This window comes from Procambarus clarkii, chromosome 63 (assembly GCF_040958095.1).
Source record: "Procambarus clarkii isolate CNS0578487 chromosome 63, FALCON_Pclarkii_2.0, whole genome shotgun sequence".
In the NCBI taxonomy this organism is placed as follows: domain Eukaryota; kingdom Metazoa; phylum Arthropoda; class Malacostraca; order Decapoda; family Cambaridae; genus Procambarus; species Procambarus clarkii.
The window spans coordinates 23,843,093-23,866,277 of NC_091212.1; the positions used below are offsets into that span (position 1 = coordinate 23,843,093).

Sequence of the window (23,185 nt, forward strand, 5' to 3'; positions counted from 1 at the left end):
ATACACAGTTTCAGGTGTAGACATGATAAAGCCTAGTAGGCTCAAGAATCTGTACACCAGTTGATTGACGATTGAGAGGTGGAACTAAGGAGCCCGAGCTCAACCCCCGCAAGCAAAGCTTGGTGAGTACAAACACCCCCTCACACCACACCCCTTTACATTTTCAAATGTTAGTAATTTCAAAGCGTTATATGACAAAGAGTGCTGGGAAGACGGGACACCACGAGCGTAGCTCTCATCTTGTAACTATACTTAAGTAATTACACATACGCGCCAGTTCAAGAAATGATTGAACATGTCAAAATGAGACGCACAAAGCCTGAGAACAGGTATTAACACCAAAACTGGAGGATAAATTAGTGGAGATACATAACCCGTGGCTCAAGGTCAAAGTCAAGACATAGAGAATAAAATGACTGGAAGGCAGAAGAAAGCCGAACTAAATGCCAGAAAACGATAAAGAAATCTGTGAGGAATTAAAACTCAAGTTTCTAGGGGATATTGACGAGTTAGCCGGAAGAGCTTCAGCGGTAAGTGAATGGCGGTACAAGCAGAGACAACAGACTGACAACTATTGAGGTAACAGCAGAGGTAGTAACGAGGCAATTAACGAGCCACGAGGCGGCAACGCGTCGCCTTGGATGCTGAGAGAAGCTGCATAGTGCATCTCAGCATCCCATCAGCATCTGTAATGCTGTTGCCTTGTTCCTTGTTTATTACTAATAATAATACATATTTCTAGGTTTTGTTCCTCTTGTTATTCATGTTAAAATTATAGTTAATTAGCGTCGTAATATACTGTGTTAATGTGTACTTTTAAGTTAATTGGGAGCTATTAGCGTTATTTTAATGAATAACGCGGATAAAAGTAATTACCCTCTCACTTTCTATCACTCTTCATCTCACATTTACTTTCTCTCTCACTCGTTCTCTTTCACTCAGTTTCACGCTCTTTTTCCACACCTTTTTTTCTTTTGACTTTCTTCTCCTTTTTCCGAAGGAGCCAAGAGTTGCTAATGAAATTCAGATGACAATGTGAGGAAGGACCCACTTGTGGGCAAATTGACTTGTCTGGTGGTGTTATGTCCATTATTACTCTCTATTCACAATTCATCTCTCTCTCTCTCTCTCTCTCTCTCCCCTCTCTCTCTCTCTCTCTCTCTCTCTCTCTCTCTCTCTCTCTCTCTCTCTCTCTCTCTCCCCCTCCCCTCCCTCTCTCTCTCTCTCTCCCTCCCCTCCCCCTCTCTCTCTCTCTCTCTCCCCCTCCCCTCCCTCTCTCTCTCTCTCTCTCTCTCCCCCTCCCCTCCCTCTCTCTCTCTCTCTCCCTCCCCTCCCCCTCTCTCTCTCTCTCTCTCCCCCTCCCCTCCCCCTCTCTCTCTCTCTCTCCCCCCCTCCCCCCTCTCTCTCTCGTCTGTCTCTATTTTCAGGGAGACAAATTTATAATAAATTTGCACTCGAACGTATTATAATATTATCTAAAATTAATTTAAATAATTTAAGTGAGCTACTTTATGTATAGGATTTTATTTGTTCTTACTATTTGTTATTTTAGTTATAGTTCAAACTAACAACAAATAACAAATAGTTCTATATAACAAATATATATATATAAATATATAACAAATAGTTCTTACTATTTGTTATTTCTAATCTCTTGGAACTATTGTAATTATAATTCATTATTATTACACATCTGTTATGATAGATAAATTTGGCTGTTGCAGACACGTAACTATTACTGAATAGGTTAAGTTAGGTAAGGCTAAGATGCGTTAAGTAAGGTTAAGTGGGGTAAAGTAAGGTTAAGTGGGGTAAAGTAAGGTTAAGTGGGGTAAAGTAAGGTTAAGTGGGGTTAAGTAAGGTTAAGTTACTTTAAATAACATTGACACAGATTAAGTTAATATGACATTCACTTGTATAATAATTATTTTGATAAGGCCACGTTATTAAACATTCAATTTATTAAATACTATTTTCCAAATTACCTATAATTAAAGAGTGGGCAAGACGGTGGAGTGACCGGAGGTTTTGGGACTCACATACTGTCTATTATATATTATAATAATATACCATATATCACACCACATAATAATGAACAACGTTTATACAAAGTAACTCTAAACGTAACTATGCGAAACAAAACTAAATAGTTATTTGCCCAATAAAATAACAATGTAATGCTTCTAGGAGAGAATATTAGGTCTATGAAATGAGATCGAACACGCGCCCCTGGATTCCTTAGACATTTGCACTATGAACTGGACCATACTGAGGTCATCATGGTTCAGTCGGTAGTGTGTGTGTCTGGGGAGTCACAGGATGCAAGTTCGAGCTCCTTCATTGCCTTAATATTTTCTCGTACCGTTATATAGACTAGTTTGCAACCAACTACGCATACCTTGAATGTGGCAAATCTTGGCAGCTATATATCTACAAATTAGAATGTCTGTGCGAAGTTTGAGGCCAGATGCTTGTGGCTAGCCTCACCCAATAGCCTTACCCTCCCCTCCCTACTCACAGGGGAGGGAGCGGGAGTTGGCCTCACTGAAACGAGCACCACATGACACAGTAAAGCGACCCCCACAACAATTCTGCCACTTGCAAAATACCAGCTTCACACTTTGAAACTAACAATGTTTTCCTTTATAATATTGTAAACAATTATGCAGGAATTATGGGAATAAATACATTTTCTATTCAACATACTTTGTCTGTAGCTGAATAAATTTTAATGATGTAAATTTTGATAGAAACACCGCCGTGGTTCCGTCCCCTTTGTCTCCAGCCTTGCGCGTCGCCACGCGAGAAATTGTGCTTTTATTTTTGTGGAGGATTTATCTTAGATGTGATACATACTGAAACACATGACACTGATACACGTGACACATACTGTGCAACATTTTGGGGTCGACCCGGGCACCGCGGGGTACCAAATCGAAAGTATCTGACACACACACACACACACACACACACACACACACACACACACACACACACACACACACACACACACACACACACACACACGTACACACGTGTGCACGCCAGTTGATTGACAGTTGAGAGGCGGGACCAAACAGCCTAAGCTCAACTCCCATAAGAACAACTAGGTGAGTGTAGACACACATACAGTCAGCATCAGACATATTTAACGACATTCTTTGTTATATAAAAGGAGGGTAATCATCCCAATTGACTGAAGTTATATACCGGGTAGGGAAGGTAGGGGAGGGAAGGGAGGGGAACTGGAGAGGGAGGGGAGAGAGGGGAAGTGAAGGAGGGAGGGAGGGGAGAGAAGGGGGAGGGAGTGGGGGAGGGAAGGGGGAGGGAGTGGGGGGAAGGGGGGAGAGTGGGGGGAGGGAGGGAGGAAGGAAGGGGAGGTGGGGAAGGAAGGGAGGAAGGAAGGGGAGGTGGGGAAGGGTGGGAGGAAGGGAGGGGGAGGAGGGGGGGGGAGGAAGGGAGGGGAGGTGGGTAAGGGAGGGGGAGGGGAGGTGGGTAAGGGAGGGGGAGGGGGGAAGAAGGGAGGGGAGGTATGGGGAATGAGGGATGGGAGAGGTGGACGGGAGGCAGCAGATAGGGAAGTGGGTAGGAATAAGAGCAAGGGAGAGAAGAAGAAGGAGAGAGAGGCAGTAGCAAGAAAAATGAAAGAGAGGCAGGAAGGAAGGAATAAGAACGGGAGGTAGGAGGGAGGTGGTAGTAAGGGGAAGAGAGGTAGGAGACAGAGGGTAGGAGACAGAGGGTAGGTCTTCTACCCTCCGAGGGAGGGAGAGAGTAAGGGAAGCAATAATCTAGAAACCTACCTACCTACCCTCATCCCCCCTTACCCAAAACCGACAATGTTTTTTATGCCTACATTTTCGCGGAATTATTATTTCGAGTGTTCCGCCACGCAGCTAAATATAGATGCTTTATATTTTGATTAAAAAAACGAATATGGATTTAATTACCCCCCCCCCCTTGAAAGGCCAGACACGCGAAATTCTGTTAACAGGTACTAATTATGCCCACGAGAAGCTGGCTATTATTTCCTCCGTTCCTCCAGAGCCAAATATATATATATAATATATATATATTATATATTTAGCTTGTAATCCCGGAAAGAAATCTTGTTAAGGCATAAGACAATTTTAGTATTTTATGTAATCAGTTGATATCTTTAGTTTGTGTCATTACCTGTATACTGTAAATTGTACATTTAAATCCTCCCTGTTATCTCTGGGTTGGTGTTAGGGTTTAGACTTGTGCTTTGGTGGGTTCAAGGCCCATATTACCTTACTGGCCAATCACTAAGTATACTTACTGATAAATGAGGTACTCCTCCTGCAGTATATATCCTAACCTGGTTTATGTAAACAATTATTGTCAATGTGTTTGCATTTAACTGATATCTCGGGTTTATCCAATCATCTGATTCTTGGGGTTTATGTAATTAGCAGGTTTCTGAGGTCTGCTGACGTAATTTGTAAGTTATGGTGTCTTTATAGCTCAAGTAGTCAGCCGATTGTTTAATTGTAATTGCACGATCAGCTGATTATTGTGTTTTGTTTACATGTGTAGTATATCACAGTGGTTTCGCTACGATATCAGGCGATTCTTTGTGTTTGTTTACTAACCAGGTGATTCATAAGTTTTATCCAATAAACAATTCATTTTTATTTTCATGTTGCCGTATGCGTCGAGTTTTAGTTGCGACATCAAATTAGTTTACGCAATCAAAATGAGAAAGAAGTGTGTATTTACGATTTGAGCCTGCAGGATCGAGCTATTTGCTCTTGGACCCTGCGTCTCTGTGTATGTGTGTACTCACCTAGTTGTGCTTGCGGGGGTTGAGCTCTGGCTCTTTAGTCCCGCTTCTCACCCGTCAATCAACTGATGTACAGGTTCCTGAGCCTACTGGGCTCTATCATATCTACATTTAAAACTGTGTATGGAGTCAGCCTCCACCACATCACTTCCTAGTGCATTCCATTTACTAACTACTCTGACACTGAAAAAGTTCTTTCTAATGTCTCTGTGGCTCATTTGGGTACTCAGCTTCCACCAGTGTCCCCTTGTGCGTGTACCACCTGTGTTAAATAATCCATCCTTGTCTACCCTGTCAATTCCCGTGAGAATCTTGTATGCAGTGATCATGTTTCCCCGAGCTCTTTTGTTTTTCAGCGACGTGAGGTGCAATTCCCTCAGTCTTTCCTCGTAACTCATGCCTTTTAGTTCTGGGACTAGCCTGGTGGCATACCTCTGAACTTTTTCCAGTTTCGTCTTGTGCTTGACAAGGTACGGGCTCCATGCTGGGGCCGCATACTCCAGGATTGGTTTTACATACGTGGCATACAACGTTCTGAAAGATTCCTTACACAAGTTGCTGAAGGCAGTTCTGATGTTAGCCAGCCTCGCATACGTCACCGATGTTATTCTTTTGATGTGGGCTTCAGGAGACAGGTTAGTTGCGATATCAACCCCCCCCCCCCCTAGGTCTCTCTCTCTGTTCATCTCGTGAAGGACTTTATCTCCCATTCTATATCCAGTGTCTGGTCTCCCATTTCCTCCCCCTAATTTCATTACCTTGCATTTACTTGTGTTGAACTTTAGTAGCCATTTGTTGGACCATTCATTCAGTTTAGGTTATCTTGTATCCTCATACTATTTTCCTCCGATTAAATCTTCCTCATAATTTTTGCATCGTCCGCAAACATTGAGAGGAACGAGTCTATTCCCTCTGGGAGATCATTTACATATATCAGGAACAGTATAGATCCAAGAACCGATCCCTGCGGGACTCCACTAGTGACATCTCGCCACTCTGAGACGGCGAGTGACCTCACAGTGTGACCCCCCCTCACAGTGACTCGCTGTCTTCTGTTGCTTAGGTACACCTTTATCCAGTTGAGTATCTTCCATTTCACTCCTGCCTGCATATCCAGTTTATGCACCAGTCTCTTATGTGATACTGTGTCAAAGGCTTTCTGGCACTCCAAAAATATGCAGTCTGCCCACCTCTCTCTTACTTGCCGGATTTTTATTGCCTGGTCATAGAATTCAATCAATCCTGTGAGGCATGATCTGCTATCCCTGAACCCATGCTAATGTTTTGATACAATGTTCTTCTGCTCCAGATGTTCCACTAGTTTTTTCGCACAATCTTCTCCATCACTTTGCATGGTATGCAAGTTTGTGACACTGGCCTGTAGTTCAGTGCCTCCTATCACCCTTCTTGAATATCGGGACTACATTAGCCGTCTTCCAAGTTTTTGGCAGTTCACCTGTCACCAGTGATTTGTTACAATGGCTAGTGGATGACACAGAGCTTCAGCTCCTTCCTTCAGTATCCATGCTGAGATTCCATCCGGGCCTATCGCCTTTATCATTTCAAACTCTAGCAGATGCTTCTTCACCTCACCACAGGTAATTACAAACTCATCTAGTGGTGTCTGGTTAGATCTTCCCTCTCCTATCTCTGGGACTTCCCCTTGCTCTACTGTGAAGACCTCCTGAAATTTCATATTGAGTTCCACGCACACCTTGTCGTTTGTAGTGAATTTGTCTGCTCCTATCCTCAGTTTCATTACTTGTTCCTTCGCTAATGTTTTTCTCCTGATGTGGCTGTGCAGCAATTTAGGTTGAGTCTTTGCCTTGCTTGCTATGTCATTTTCATATTGTCTTTCTGCCTCTCTTCTCACCCTGAGGTATTCATTCCTGGCGCTCGGGTATCTTTCTCTGCTTACTAGTGTCCTATTATTTGTAGGTTTCACGTGCGTGTGTATGTTTGTGTGTGTGTGTGTGTGTGTGTGTGTGTGTGTGTGTGTGTGTGTGTGTGTGTGGTGTGTGTGTGTGTGTGTGTGGTGTGTGTGTGTGGGGTGTGTGTGTGTGTGTGTGTGTGGTGTGTGTGTGTGGTGTGTGTGTGTGTGGTGTGTGTGTGTGTGGCATGTGTGTGGCATGTGTGTGGTGTGGCGTGTGTGTGGTGTGGCGTGTGTGTGGTGTGGCGTGTGTGTGGTGTGGCGTGTGTGTGGTGTGGCGTGTGTGTGGTGTGGCGTGTGTGTGGTGTGGCGTGTGTGTGGTGTGGCGTGTGTGTGGTGTGGCGTGTGTGTGGTGTGGCGTGTGTGTGGTGTGGCGTGTGTGTGGTGTGGCGTGTGTGTGGTGTGTGTGGTGTGGCGTGTGTGTGGTGTGTGTGGTGTGGCGTGTGTGTATAGTGTGGTGTATGTGTGGTGTATGTGTGGTGTATGTGTGGTGTATGTGTGGTGTATGTGTGGTGTATGTGTGTGGTGTGTGTGTGGTGTGTGGTGTGGTGTATGGTGTGGTGTGGTGTATGGTGTGGTGTATGGTGTGGTGTGGTGTGTGGTGTGTGGTGTGGTGTGTGGTGTGGTGTATGGTGTGGTGTATGGTGTGGTGTATGGTGTGGTGTATGGTGTGGTGTATGGTGTGGTGTATGGTGTGGTGTATGGTGTGGTGTGTGTGTGTGTGTGTGTGTGTGTGTGTGTGTGTGTGTGTGTGTGTGTGTGTGTGTACTTGGTTAGTTGTAATCACCTAGTTGTGTTTGCGGGGGTTGAGCTCTGGCTCTTTGGTCCCATCTCTCAACCAGCAATCAACTGGTGTACAGATTCCTGAGCCTACTGGGCTCTATCATATCTACATTTGAAACTGTGTATGGAGTCAGCCTTCACCACATCACTACTTAATTCATTCCATCTGTTAATCACTCTGACACTGAAAAAGATCTTTCTAATATCCCTGTGGCTCATTTGGTTACTTAGTTTCCCCGTGTCCCCTTGTTCGCATACTACCCATGTTAAAGTGTTTATATTCATCTACCCTGTCAATTTATCTGAGAATTTTGTTGGTAGTGATCATGACTCTCCTAACATTGTGTTCCAGTGTCGTGAAGTTCAGTTCCAGTAATCTTTCCTCATAGCTCATTCCTCTCAACTCGGGGACTAGCCAGGTGGCATACCTCCGAACATTTTCTAACTTTGTTTTGTGTTTGACTAGATGTGGACTTCAGGCTGGAGCCGCATATTTCAGTATTGTTCTGACATATAAGGTATACAAGGTTCTGAATGATTCCATACACAAGTTTCTGAAGGCAGTTCTTAATGTTCGCCAGCCTTGCATACGCCGCTGATGTTATTCTTTTGATGTGGGGCGTCTGGGAACAGGTCTGGTGTGATATCAACCCCCAGATCTTTCTCTCGTAATGATTCCTGATGGAGTCATTACAGCTCCCAGCTGGTACCTTGTGTTTGGCCTCCTGCTCCCTACGCCTATCTTCACCACTTTGCACATGCTCGAGTTAAACTCTTGTAGCCATTTATTGGACCATTCGGTTTGTCCAGGTCATCCTGTAGCTTCATGTTTGTTTACATCATAGGCAAATATTGAGAAGAATTAGTCTATACCTTCTGGAAGATCATTCACGTATCAACCAATCTGTGACTCATACGTCAGGCTGCGAGCAGCCGCGTCCAACAGCCTGGTTGACCAGTCCAGCAACGAGGAGGCCTAGGCGATGACTGGGCCGCGGGGACGCTAAGCCCCGAAATCAACTCAAGGTATACATATATCAGAAATAAGATTGGTCCGAGTACAGACCCCTGCGGGACTCCGCTGGTGACATCACGCCAGTCTGACGTCTCACCCCTCACAGTAACTCTCTGCTTTCTGTTGTTTAGATACTTATCTATTGGAATCACCTTACCACTTAAGTTTAAGAAACAAGCTGGAGTAACAGTCTCTTATGGGATACTGTGTCAAAAGCTTTCTGACAGTCCAAGAAAGTGCAGTCTGCCCATCCTTCTCTTTCTTGCATAATGCTTGTTGCTTGGGCATAGAATTTTATTAAACTTGTGAGACACGACTTGCCTTCCCTGAACCCATGCTGGTGGCGTGTTACAAAGTTCCTTCTCTCCAGATGTGCTACCGGGCTTTTTCTCACAATCTTCTATATCACCTTGCTTGGTATACAAGTTAAGGACACCAGCCTGTAGTTTAGGGCCTCCTGCCTATCCCCCTTTTTGTAGATTGGGATTATGTTAGCCGTCTTCAACTCTCTGTTAAGTCTCTCATTTCCTGTGACTTGTTATAGTCCATAGATAGTGGAACGCAAAGTGCTCTTGTCCCATCTTTTAGCATCCATGATGAGATTCCATCAGGTACATCAGCCTTAGTCACTTCTAGAACAAGCAAATAAATCCTAACCTCATCTGTGGTAATTTCAATATCTTCCAAGTCTGCTTGATTTGAGACCTCTCTTTAATCAAGGACGTCCCCTTGCTCTATTGTGAAGACCTCATGGAATCTCTTGTTGAGTTCTTCACACATCTTTTTGTCATTCTCTGTCTACCCATATTCTTCCTTTTCCAGTTTTATCAGCTGTTCTTTCAATGGTGTTTTCTTCCTGATGTGGCTGTATAGCAGTTTTGGTTGGGTTTTGTCTTTATTTGCTATGTCATTTTTAAACTCTCTCTCTGCTTCTTTCTTCACACTGAAGTACCCATTTCTGGCCCTCTGTTATCTCTCTCTCTCTCTGCTCTCTGGTGTCCTGTTATTTCTATAGTTTTACCATGCCCCCTGTGCTTAGGTGTCTTGCTTCCTTACATGCCTGACTGAACCACGGATTCGCCTTTTGCTTTTCATTTTTTTTCCATCTGGGCCGTGATAAACCTGTTTTCTGCCTCCTGACACTTCTGTGTGATGTAGTCCATCATGCGTGTGTGCGTGTGCGTGCATAGCGTGCTTGCCTGACAGACAGGTAGCCGGCTCCAACCATCACATCGTGAAGAGCGAGGCGCAGATTACCCCCTCCCACCACCAGGAATACAAGCCGGCCTGTATAATTATCTCAACAATAATATACGAGGAAGCTTGGAAATCTTAACAGGAGACCTCGGTGTTCGGCATGATCGTTTCCTCGTATTATTATTAAATTATATATATATATATATATATATATATATATATATATATATATATATATATATATATATATATAATGTGTGTATGTTGTTGTATATGACCGAAAGGGTAAGATTAATAATTCTAACAGGAATCTTCTCAATATTTCTTACGTTGTTCTTCACTGTCAAGGGTAATTGATAAAATAACTCTCCAAAATTCATTCTTTTTATTCCTCGTCTGACGCCTGAACGCGTTTCGTGAGTCCTTATTACATTTTCAAAGACTTAATTTACATACAAAATACATTCATACTTATACTCGTATTTGGGTGAGGTGATATGGTACAAAAGTTTTGGGTGAGGTGAAACAGACGACAGAACACGAAACAATGGGTATAACTTGGATATGAGAACATAAGAATGGAAGTAACTGCAGAAGGCCTATTGGCTCATATTTCTTCTTGCTGCTTCCATATTGGTTCGGGGTCTTGAAGTGGGTAGAATATAGTTGTGCATTAATTGGCTGTTGATTGCTGGTGTTGACTTTTTGATGTGTAGTGCCTCGCTGATGTCGAGTCTCCTGCTATCGCTGTATTTATCGATGATTTCTGTCTTGCTTGTTAAGATTTCTCTGGTGATGGTCTGGTTGTGAAACGAGATTATATGTTCCTTGATGGAGCCCTGTTGTTTGTGCATAGTTAATCGCCTAGGAAGAGACGTTGTTGTCTTGCCTATATACTGAGTTCTTTGGGGCTTACCGTCCCCAAGTGGGCATGTGAAGGCATAGACGACATTGGTTTCCTTTAAGGCATTCTGTTTGGTGTCTGAGGAGTTTTTCAAGAGTAGATTGGCCGTTTTTTGTTTTTTGTAGTAGATTGTCAATTGTATTGTCTTATTTTGGTCTGTAGGGATAAGGTTTCTATCAATAATGTCTTTCAGGACCCTTTCCACCGTTTTATGAACCGTCGAAAAGATCCAGTAAAATAGTCTAATAGGGGGTATAAGTGTTGTGTAGTTGACTCTTTTCGGAGGTTGCATGGCGTTTGATCTTGTTTTTTATGCCTTTAAAAAAAACCATTAGAGAAGCCATTGTTGAATAGGACCTGCCTTACCCTACAGAGTTCTTAATCGACTTGCTTCCATCCTGAGCTGTGGCTGAGAGCCCGGTCGACATAACCGTTGACAACACTCTTGTACCTGTCTGGGCAGTCACTATTGGCATTGAGGCCCATTCCTATGTTTGTTTCCTTAGTGTTTAGTGTAGACTGCAGTGTGGAAGCAGGATGGAAGCAAGTCGATGAAGAACTCTGTAGGGTAAGGCAGGTCCTAGTCAACAATGACTTCTGGTTACCTGGTTGATACCTGGTTGATGGGGTTCTGGGAGTTCTTCTACTCCCCAAGCCCGGCCCGAGGCCAGGCTTGACTTGTGAGAGTTTGGTCCACTAGACTGTTGCTTGGAGCGGCCCGCAGGCCCACATACCCACCACAGCCCGGTTGGTCCGGCACTCCTTGGAGGAATAAATCTAGTTTCCTCTTGAAAATGTCCACGGTTGTTCCGGCAATATTTCTTATGCTTGCTGGGAGGACGTTGAACAACCGCGGACCTCTGATGTTTATACAGTGTTCTCTGATTGTGCCTATGGCACCTCTGCTCTTCACTGGTTCCATTCTACATTTTCTTCCATATCGTTCACTCCAATACGTTGTTATTTTTCTGTGTAGATTTGGTACCTGGCCCTCCAGTATCTTCCAGATGTATATTATTAAAACTTCTCTAACGGTTATGTTGAAGACGTCATAAAAAGAAATGTGAAACGCCATGCAACCTCTGAAGAGTCAACTATCACAAGACCTGTACCCCCTATTAGACTGTTTTACAGGAACTTCTTTTCGACGGCTCATAAAACGGAGGAAAATGTCCTGAAAGATACTATTAATAGGAACGTTATCCCTACAGAAAAAAATCAGAAGATTCAATTGGCAATTTACTACAAAAACAATAAACGGCCAAACTACTCATGAAAAATTCTCCAGACACCAAACGGAACGCCTTGAAAGAAACCAACGTCGTCTATGCCTTCACATGCCCACTTGGGGACTGTCAGCCCCAAAAGATCTCAGTATGTAGGCAAGACAACAACATCTCTTTCTAGGTGATTAACAATGCACAAACAACAGGGCTCCATCAAGGAACATATAATCTCCTCTCACAACCAGACCATCACCAGAGAAATCTTAACAAGCAACACAGAAATCATCAATAGATACAGCGATAGCAGAAGACTCGACATCAGCGAGGCACTACACATCAAAAAGTCAACACCAACAATCAACAGCCAATTAACACAACTATATTCTACCCACTTCAAGTCCCCGAACCAATATAGAAGCCGCAAGAGCAATATAGCAATATAGAAGCAGCAAATATGCAATATTCTCATTGTTACGAGTTTTGTCTTTTGTCACCTCGCCCAAAAACTAATATATGCATGAAATGATGTGTGTAAAAACCAGTCTTGGAAGATGTGAGAAGTCCTTGCGGAACGCTTTTACGCGTCAGACCATAAAAAAAATGAGAAAATGAACTTTGGAGAATTAATGTTTCAATTACCCCCGACAGTGAAGAAAAACCCTAAGGAATATTGAGAAGATTGGAGTTAGAATCATTAATCTTACCCTTTCGATCATATTCAACAACACACACACATTATAATATATATATATATATATATATATATATATATATATATATATATATACATATATATATATATATATATATATATATATATATATATATATATATATATATATATATTTATTATAATGAAGAAATATGACCCGACGAGGATCACCCCCAAACGTACACAGTACCGTGACCACCGCACCATTGATCGTCTAATGGTACGATAGTCACGGTACTGTATACGTTTGGGGGGGGGGGGTGATCCTGGACGTCATGGGTTCGAATCCTGGTCGGGTCAAAGAGTTCTTAGTGATAGATATATATATATATATGCAACACATTCAAACCTGATTTGTTATATGTTTCATTGTTTACGAGTTGGTAATGTCGTGAATTTTTGGCAACAGTGAATAACCCAAACTGCTTCTCACGCAAACTTTTCCCAGATTGGGTCTTTTCCTAATATTTTCAGGGTTAGCGTTTCTTTAATATTTTCCCCAAGTATGAGTTATCGTTTCGTGGACTCCTTAGATCTTGATTATGATAAAATCAATATTTGTATATATATCTAATCACAGCAGGTCGGCGTTCAATCCCCGACCGTCCCAGTGGTTGGGCTCCATTCCTTCCCTCTACCCTATCCCAAATCCTTATCCTCATATCGCCCCCCCCCCAAGTGTTACATAGTCACAATAGCTTAGCGCTTTCTTCTAATAATTACCTTACTTTACCTCAACCCCTACCACCCCCTCCCCCCCTCCCCCCCCCCCGAGTCGTCTCTTCCAAGACCTGCGCAGAGACCTCTACCAGTCTCTATAACAACAACCACCCCAACCATCCCCCCTATATCAGTTCCCCCACTAATCAGAAATCTCTTAACACCCTACTTCCACCCGTCAACTGCCCCCCCCCCTCTATTCTCTTCCCCCCCCCCCACCATTCAGACCCAATCTAACAAAAAGCTCCATTCACCCCCCCCCAATCTTTCTTGTCCCCCCCCCTCTCTACCACCACCAAACCGTTATACAATATTAAAAATATTAGAACAGTCAGCTGGCGGTTTAAAAAAATAATTCTATATCAGGCATATACAATATGTCCAAGCCTCGCCACACGCTGGAACTGATTAAAATAATATGAGTTTTTGTGTTTCTGTTACTCGTTGTACCCGTTACTCCCCAGTACCCCCGATACTCACCCAGTACACCCCGATACTCACCCAGTACCCCCGATACTCTTCCAGTACCCCCGATACTCTCCCAGTACCCCGACACTCCCCCAGTACTCCGACACTCCCCCAGTACCCCCGACACTCTCCCAGTACACCCCGACACTCACCCAGTACACCCCGACACTCACCCAGTACACCCCGACACTCACCCAGTACACCCCGACACTCACCCAGTACCCCGACACTTCCCCAGTACCCCCGATACTCTTCCAGTACCCCCGATACTCTCCCAGTACCCCGACACTCCTCCCAGTACCCCGACACTCCCCCAGTACCCCCGACACTCTCCCAGTACCCCCGATACTCTCCCAGTACCCCCGATACTCACCCAGTACACCCCGACACTCACCCAGTACACCCCGACACTCGCCCAGTACCCCGACACTTCCCCAGTACCCCCGATACTCTTCCAGTACCCCCGATACTCTCCCAGTACCCCGACACTCCTCCCAGTACCCCGACACTCCCCCAGTACTCCGACACTCCCCCAGTACCCCCGATACTCTACCAGTACCCCCGATACTCTCCCAGTACCCCCCGATACTCACCCAGTACCCCCGATACTCTTCCAGTACCCCCGATACTCTGCCAGTACCCCCGATACTCTCCCAGTACCCCCGACACTCTCCCAGTACCCCCCGATACTCTCCCAGTACCCCCGATACTCCCCCAGTACCCCCCGACACTCTCCCAGTACCCCCCGATACTCTCCCAGTACCCCCGATACTCTCCCAGTACCCCCCGACACTCTCCCAGTACCCCCGACACTCTCCCAGTACCCCCCCCCCCGACACTCTCCCAGTACCCCCCCCCAACACTCTCCCAGTACCCCCCCGACACTCTCCCAGTACCCCCCGACACTCTCCCAGTACCCCGACACTCCCCCAGTACCCCGACACTCCCCCAGTACCCCGACACTCTCCCAGTACCCCGACACTCCCCCAGTACCCCCCGACACTCCCCCAGTACCCCCGGCACTCCCCCAGTACCCTGACACTCACCCAGTACCCCCGACACTCCCCCAGTAAACCCCGACACTCACCCAGTACCCCCCGACACTCCCCCAGTACCCCCGACACTCCCCCAGTACCCCCGACACTCTCCCAGTACCCCCGATACTCTACCAGTACCCCCGACACTCTCCCAGTACCCCCCGATACTTTCCCAGTACCCTCGATACTCTACCAGTACCCCCGATACTCCCCCAGTACCCCCCGACACTCTCCTAGTACCCCCCGATACTCTCCCAGTACCCCCCGATACTCTCCCAGTACCCCCCGATACTCTCCCAGTACCCCCCGACACTCTCCCAGTACCCCCCGATACTCTCCCAGTACCCCCCGACACTCTCCCAGTACCCCCCCCGACACTCTCCCAGTACCCCCCCCCCCCCGACACTCTCCCAGTACCCCCCCGACACTCCCCCAGTACCCCCGACACTCCTCCAGTACCCCGACACTCCTCCAGTGCCCCGACACTCCCCCAGTACCCCGGCACTCTCCCAGTACCCCGACACTCTCCCAGTACCCCGACACTCCCCCAGTACCCCGACACTCCCCCAGTACCCCGACACTCCCCCAGTACCCCGACACTCTCTCAGTACCCCGACACTTCCCCAGTACCCCCGACACTCCCCCAGTACCCCCGACACTCCCCCAGTACCCAGACACTCACCCAGTACCCCGACACTCACCCAGTACCCCGACACTCCCCCAGTACCCCAGACACTCACCCAGTACCCCGACACTCCCCCAGTACCCCGACACTCCCCCAGTACCCCGACACTCCTCCAGTACCCCCGACACTCCTCCAGTACCCCCGACACTCCTCCAGTACCCCCGACACTCCTCCAGTACCCCCGACACTCCTCCAGTACCCCCGACACTCCCCCAGTACCCCCGACACTCCCCCAGTACCCAGACACTCACCCAGTACCCCGACACTCACCCAGTACCCCAGACACTCACCCAGTACCCCGACACTCCCCCAGTACCCCGACACTCCCCCAGTACCCCCGACACTCCTCCAGTACCCCCGACACTCCTCCAGTACCCCCGACACTCCTCCAGTACCCCCGACACTCCTCCAGTACCCCCGACACTCCTCCAGTACCCCCGACACTCCCCCAGTACCCCCGACACTCCCCCTGTACCCAGACACTCACCCAGTACCCCGACACTCCCCCAGTACCCCCCGACACTCCTCCAGTACCCCGACACTCCCCCAGTACCCCGACACTCCCCCAGTACCCCGACACTCTCCCAGTACCCCCGACACTCTCCCAGTACCCCGACACTCCCCCAGTACCCCCGACACTCCCCCAGTACCCCCGACACTCCCCCAGTACCCCGACACTCCCCCAGTACCCCCGACACTCCCCCAGTACCCCCGACACTCCCCCAGTACCCCGACACTTACATCGGCACTGATATGGCATCGATATTCCTCAGTAAATATGTTATATTTCGCAGATTTTGCTAAATTATACACACCATCTATGAATGCGTCTTGGCGGACGGGCGCGGCTCTTAGGACAAGCTGACGAGCCAATTTGGCTACCAAGAGTACCTGGCCCACCGATTGGTCAGCGATGGGCCCACCGATTGGTCAGCGATTGGCCCACCGATTGGTCAGCGATTGGCCCACCTACACTTGGGTGGGGGTGGGGGGGTGATGTGGACTGTTGTCCTACTAACTTCAGTAGGGGAAAATTTGGTACAGTTATGCCTACACCTGCGGGTGGGTGTGGAGGGAAGTGAACTGTCGTCAAAGTTTGCATCACATCACCGTCCAATCAGGAGCAAAGGTTTGTTCCACGTCAACCAATCAGCTGGCGAGATTTGGCCCACATCATCATTCAATCTGAAGCTTAGAGTTGTTCCAAGTCATCAACCAATCAGGAGCCAAGATTTGGCCCACGTCACCATCCAATCACCAGCAGAGTTGACATGACCTCATTCGTTTTCCGTGACAATTTTTGTCCAATAACAAACGTGGGTAACATTTTTTTTTTCTTTTTTACCTTTTACTAAAATTGCATGATTTTCTTCTGACAAAATTAAATGTGGTTCCGCGCGAGCCTTTTATTAACTTAATTTTAGATAATCTAATAACGACCAAGCAATACTAAATATCATAATTTGGGAATATTTAACAGCCACAGCTCATTACCATAATTACAGGCAGTTTATTGTCGTGAATAATAATGCAATTAGTATAATTAAATTACGATAACGACAAAACATATTGTTTACCTAACACATAATGCTCCTGAGATGTATCTATATAGATGGAAATGTGCGCGAGGTTACAAGCCAAATGCTTGGAGCTAGCTTCAATAATTTTTTTCCAGATATTGCTGTTGGGTACATGCACAACATGGGCGGGTCGGTATTAGTGTCAAACAATGCCAAATGGCACTGTGCCAACGTGACACTGTGCCAACGGCTCCCCTTGGGGAGCCGGTCGGCCGAGCGGACAGCACGCGGGACTTGTGATCCTGTGGTCCTGGGTTCGATCCCAGGCGCCGGCGAGAAACAATGGGCAGAGTTTCTTTCACCCTATGCCCCTGTTACCTAGCAGTAAAATAGGTACCTGGGTGTTAGTCAGCTGTCACGGGCTGCTTCCTGGGGGTGGAGGCCTGGTCGAGGACCGGGCCGCGGGGACACTAAAAAGCCCCGAAATCATCTCAAGATAACCTCAAGATAACGTTATATCCACGAGAAATCTTCCAATATTATTCCACTCAACTCTGAATTCATTATTAATTATTATTTTAGAGCAATAATAGCGCAAAGTGAAAGCTTTGTTCGCATCGATATATTATAATACTAATTATTTTTACCCCTATATTATAGAGTTTATTGATGAAACAATTGTGTAAGGTGCTCCTAGTGTGTTATTGATTATTGATGGTAGGAGCTGGGAGGGGGCGGACGGGGGAGTAAGGAGAAGGGGGAGAAGAGGGGAGTGAGGAGGAAGGAGAGAAGGTACTGAAGAGGAAGAAGGGGGAGGGAGGAAGAAAGGTAGGGTAGAAGAGGGGAGGAAGAAGGGGAGGGCGGATGAGGGAAAAAGAGGGAAGATGGAAAGAAGAAAGGTACGTTGAAGGTGAGGGGAGGGGTGGAGGGGTAAGAGCAGGGGTGGGGATGACGGGAAGGGGTGAGACTGGTACCCGGCGGTGCCCAGGTCTCTCTTTCAAAGAGAAAAAAAGAGAGGGGAAGGTAGGAAGAACAATGAGTGAAAAAGATAACGAAAACCAAGCAAAAGTTAATAGACGATAACATGAAGGAGGAAGGGAACTATCAGGAGAGAGCGTCAAGCCATTACGACTATAGCACTTGGAAGGGGTCAGGATTAGGATTTGGGATAGGCCGGGGGAAAGGAATGGTGCCCAACCACTTGGACGGTCGCCCTGCATTGAACGCCGACCTGCATGAAGCGAGACCGTCGCTCTACCGTCCAGCCCAAGTGGTTGGCGAGGAGATGGGAGAAGAGAAGATGGGGTACAAGGAAAACAATTCTCCTAATTCGTAAAACAAGACAACTCGAATCATATTATAAAACTGTATACTCATCTGGGGGAGTCTGACAGAAGGAAGAAGGGACCTGACGGCTGAGTGGACAACGCTCGGGATTCGTAGTCCTGAGGTTCAAGGTTCGATCCCCGGTGAAGGTGGAAACACATGGGCAGAGTTTCATTCACTCTGATGCCCCTGTTATCTAGCAGTAAATAGGTACTTGGGAGTCAGACAGCTGCTACGGGCTGCTTCCTGGGGCTGTGTAACAAAAAAAAAGCCTGGTCAAGAACCGGGCCGCGGGGACGCTAAGCCTTGAAATCATCTCGAGATAACCTCAAGATAACCTAGTTGTGCTTGCGAGGGGGGGGGGGGGGGGGGACTTCGGCTGTTTGGTAATGTGTGTGTGTGTGTGTGTGTGTGTGTGTGTGTGTGTGTGTGTGTGTGTGTGTGTGTGTGTGTGTGTGTGTGTGTGTGTGTATTCACATGGTTGTGCTGCGGGGGTTGAGCTTTGCTCTTTCGGCCCGCCTCTCAACTGTCAACCAACTGTTTCTAACTAACTAATTTTTCACACACACACACACACACACACACACACACACACACACACACACACACACACACACACACACACACACACACACACACACACACGCACACACACACACGCACACACACACGCACACGCACAAACGCACACACACACAGTAGTTTCAAAGCGTTATATGACAGTGCTGGGAAGACGGGACACCACGAGCGTTGCTCTCATCCTGTAACTACACTTAGGTAATTACACTTCGGTAATTACACACACACACACACACACACACACACACACACACACACACACACACACACACACACACACACACACACACACACACACACACACACCCGTTTCTGCTAGCTACAGAAGCTGCTGCTCTCTCTATTATATTGATGGTGGCCAAGTTGTTTCTATCATATTCCCGACAGAAGACCCAGACAGGAATATGACAGAAACAACATGGCCCCCATCAATATAACGGAGAGAGCAGCTTCTGTGGCTAGCAGGAACGGATCCAGACTACTAATCATAGGAGACTTCAACCACGGGTAGATAGAGTGGAGAACAGAGATCCAAATGGAGAACCAGACACATGGAGAGCTGAGCTACTGGACGTGGCAACAAGGAACTTTCTAGGCCAGTACGTCAAGGGACCGACAAGAATGAGAGGAGAGGATGAACCAGCTATTCTTGATCTGATATTTACCCTAAATGAGTTGGATATAAGGGGAAGTTAAGATGGAAGCCCCCTTGGGAATGAGTGCTCACAGTGCATTGATCTTTGAGCACCTGGTAGAGCTAGGGATCTCTCTCCAAAAAAAGAACTGGGAAACAAAGGGCCGGAGTACCGAAAGGGAAATTATGAGATGTGAAAATTTCTAAGGGATATACCATGGGACACTGAACTCAGAACTAAGTCCGTACAAGACATAATGGACTATGCCACCCAAAAGTGTCAGGAGGCAGTAAACAGGTAAACAGGTAAACAGGTAAACAGGAGTATGTTAGTGTGAGAAGAGAAGCTGAGAAAAAGTATGAAAATGATATAGCTAATAAAGTCAAGACCGAACCAAAGCTACTCCACAGTCACATCAGGAGGAAAACAACAGTGAAGGAACAGGTGATAAAACTTAGAACGGGTGAGGACAGGTACATAGAGAATGACAACGAGGTGTGTGAAGAACTCAACAAAAAGTTCCAGGAGGTTCTTTTGACCTCTCCATAGAACAAGGAGAGGTCACTTCGCTAGGAGGGGTGGCAGCAAACCTGGCGGCCTTGGAAGGGTTCGAAACTACTAGAGACGCGGTCAAGAGGCACCTGTTGGATCTGGACGTGAGAAAGGCTGTTGGCCCGGACGGAATCTCACCATGGGTATTGATGGAGTGTGCAGGAGCACTTTGTTTGCCACTCTTCATAGTGTATAGTACGTCACTGGAGACGGGAGACCTACCAGAAATATGGAACACTGCTAATGTAGTCCCAATATACAAAAAGGGTGACAGACAAGAGGCACTGAACTACAGGCAAGTGTCCTTAACTTGTATACCATGTAAGGTGATGGAGAAGATCGTGAGAAAAACCTAGTAACACATTTGGAGAGAAGAGACTTCGTGACAACTCATCAACATGGGTTCAGGGAGGGTAAATCTTGCCTTACAGGCTTAATAGAATTCTACGATCAGGTAACAAAGATTAAGCAAGAAAGAGAAGGATAGGCGGATTGCATTTTTTTTGGACTGTCGGAAAGCCTTTGACACAGTACCCCATAAAAGGCTGATAGCCATAAGCTGGGAAAACAGGCAGGAGTAACTGATAAGGTGTTCCAGTGGATAAGGGAGTACCTAAGCAATAAGATGCAGAGAGTTACAGTGAGGGGTGAGACCTCAGACTGGCGTGAAATCACCAGTGGAGTCCCACAGGGCTCTGTACTCTGACCTATCCTGTTTCTGATATACGTAAATGATCTCCCAGAGGGTACAGACTCATTTCTCTCAATGTTTACTGACGACGCCAAAATTATGAGAAGGATTAAGACAGAGGAGGACTGCTTGAGGCTTCAAGAAGACCTGGACAAGCTGCAGGAATGGCCGAACAAATGGTTGTTAGAGTTTAACCCAAGGAAATGTAATGTAATGAAGATAGGTCTAGGGAGCAGGAGACCAGATACAAGGTATCATTTGGGAGATGAAATACTTCAAGAGTCAGAGAGAGAGAAGGACCTGGGGGTTGATATCACGCCGACCTGTCCCCTGAAGCTCATTTCAAGAGGATAACATCAGCAGCATATGCCAGGTTGGCTAACATAAGAACGGCCTTTAGAAACTTATGTAAGGAATCTTTCAGAACTTTGTATACCACATACGTCAGACCAGTCCTGGATTATGCGGCTCCAGCATGGAGTCCGTATCTAGTGAAGCATAAGACTAAACTGGAAAAGGTTCAAAGGTTTGCCACCAGACTAGTACCCGAACTGAGTGGTATGAGCTACAGGGAGAGACTACGGGAATTAAACCACACGTCACTGGGAGACAGAAGAATTAGAGGGGACATGATCACCACATACAAGATTCTCAGAGGAATTGATTGGGTAGATAAAGACAAACTATTTAACACAAGGGGCACACGCACTAGGGGACACCGGTAGAAATTGAGTGCCAAATGAGCCATAGAGACGTTAGAAATAATTTTTTCAGTGTCAGAGTAGTAGACAAATGGAATGAATTAGGCTGTGATGTGGTGGAAGCTGACTCCATACACAGTTTCAAGTGTAGATATGATAGAGCCCAGTAGGCTCAGGAACCTGTACATTAGTTGATTGACAGTTGAGAGGCAGGACCAAAGAGCCAGAGCTCAACCCCAGCAAGCCCAACTAGGTAAGTACAACTAGGTAACCACACACACCAGGACGCAGCCCGTAACAGCTGTCTAAATCCCAGGTACCTATTTACTGCTAGGTAACAGAGGCATCAGCGTGAAAGAAACTCTGCCCATTTTTGTATCTCTCCGGCGCCGTGTGCGCGCGCGCGCGCGATGATTCTGTCTATGATATAAGAGGTGTAATGGTGACGGGGAATCTGCCCTTTAGGTTTGGTACCGTCAAGGGGAAAAGGGGCGCTTAAGGGGAGGAGACACCCGGAAACGTGGTATTGACGGAAGGAAAAAAGATGATGATCTGACTCCTCCTCTTTCCTGTTCCCTCTCTCCCTCCTCTCCTTCCCCCCTATGCAACATCTCCGATTTACCCTCCCCCCCACATCCACCTCCACCCCCCTTACCATCCCTCTCCCTCACTCACCCCCGCCCCTTCTCTCTTCACCAAAATACACATTTATCCAGTCATGAACAATTTTCTATTCACATCTATCGCCATTAATAACCTTTACGTATTTCCATGAACTTCACATTTTCTAATGTCCTGTGGAAATGTAAATAATATAAAAAAATGGATAACTGAGGTAAATTTAGAGAAACTAACAAGAAAACTTTTGCTAGCAGTGAAGGAGAAAACTTTGTTTAAGCTTTATGTAACTGAAGTAATTAATTAACTCAAAGAGTTCGATAGCAATAAATTATTTTGAGTGTCAGCAAGATATCGTCAGCTGGTCGGCTGGCAAGTTAATTCGTTCGAGTGTCGGTTAATCAGTCAATCTGTCAGATGTGGTCTCAAAAATATCGGTCAAGAGAATGGTAATAATTTTGTGCATACCATGCAAGGTGGTTGGAGAAGATCACGTGAAAAACGCTAGTAGTAAGTGAACAAATAGTAGCAAGTGTACTGTAGTGTAGTGTGGTGTAGTGTAGTGTGGTGTAGTGTGTAGTGTGGTGTAGTGTAGTGTAGTGTAGTGTGTAGTGTGGTGTAGTGTAGTGTGGTGTGTAGTGTGTAGTGTAGTGTGGTGTAGTGTAGTGTGGTGTAGTGTGTAGTGTGGTGTAGTGTAGTGTAGTGTAGTGTAGTGTGTAGTGTAGTGTGGTGTAGTGTAGTGTGGTGTGTAGTGTGTAGTGTAGTGTGGTGTAGTGTGGTGTGTAGTGTGGTGTAGTGTGGTGTGGTGTAGTGTAATGTGGTGTAGTGTAATGTGGTGTAGTATAATGTGGTGTAGTATGGTGTAGTGTGGTGTAGTGTAGTGTGTAGTGTAGTGTAGTGTGGTGTAGTGTAGTGTGTAGTGTGGTGTAGTGTAGTGTGATGTGTGTAGTGTGGTGTGTAGTGTGGTGTGTAGTGTAGTGTGGTGTAGTGTGGTGTAGTGTGGTGTAGTGTGTAGTGTGGTGTAGTGTGGTGTGTAGTGTAGTGTAGTGTAGTGTAGTGTGGTGTAGTGTGGTGTGGTGTGT

At 46.3% G+C, this 23,185-nt stretch overlaps 1 protein-coding gene across 1 annotated transcript; it reads left to right on the top strand.

The window, feature by feature from the left end:
• Positions 1–443: 443 nt before the first annotated feature.
• LOC138354553 (uncharacterized) lies at positions 444–17,687 on the top strand. The gene is made up of 3 exons (XM_069308917.1): positions 444–530; positions 15,560–16,253; positions 17,662–17,687. The coding sequence occupies exons 1-3, from the start codon at positions 444–446 to the stop codon at positions 17,685–17,687; spliced, it is 807 nt and encodes a 268-aa protein (XP_069165018.1).
• The last annotated feature ends 5,498 nt before the right edge of the window (positions 17,688–23,185 follow it).

Bases quoted from the DNA above. Each gene is read 5' to 3' on its own strand.
- LOC138354553 (XM_069308917.1), top strand. From the start codon at position 444: ATGCCAGAAAACGATAAAGAAATCTGTGAGGAATTAAAACTCAAGTTT. The intron at 531-15,559 runs GTAAGTGAATGG...ACACTCCCCCAG, and splicing joins TAGCCGGAAGAGCTTCAGCG to TACCCCGACACTCCCCCAGT. The intron at 16,254-17,661 runs GTAAATATGTTA...CCTATATTATAG, and splicing joins TATGGCATCGATATTCCTCA to AGTTTATTGATGAAACAATT.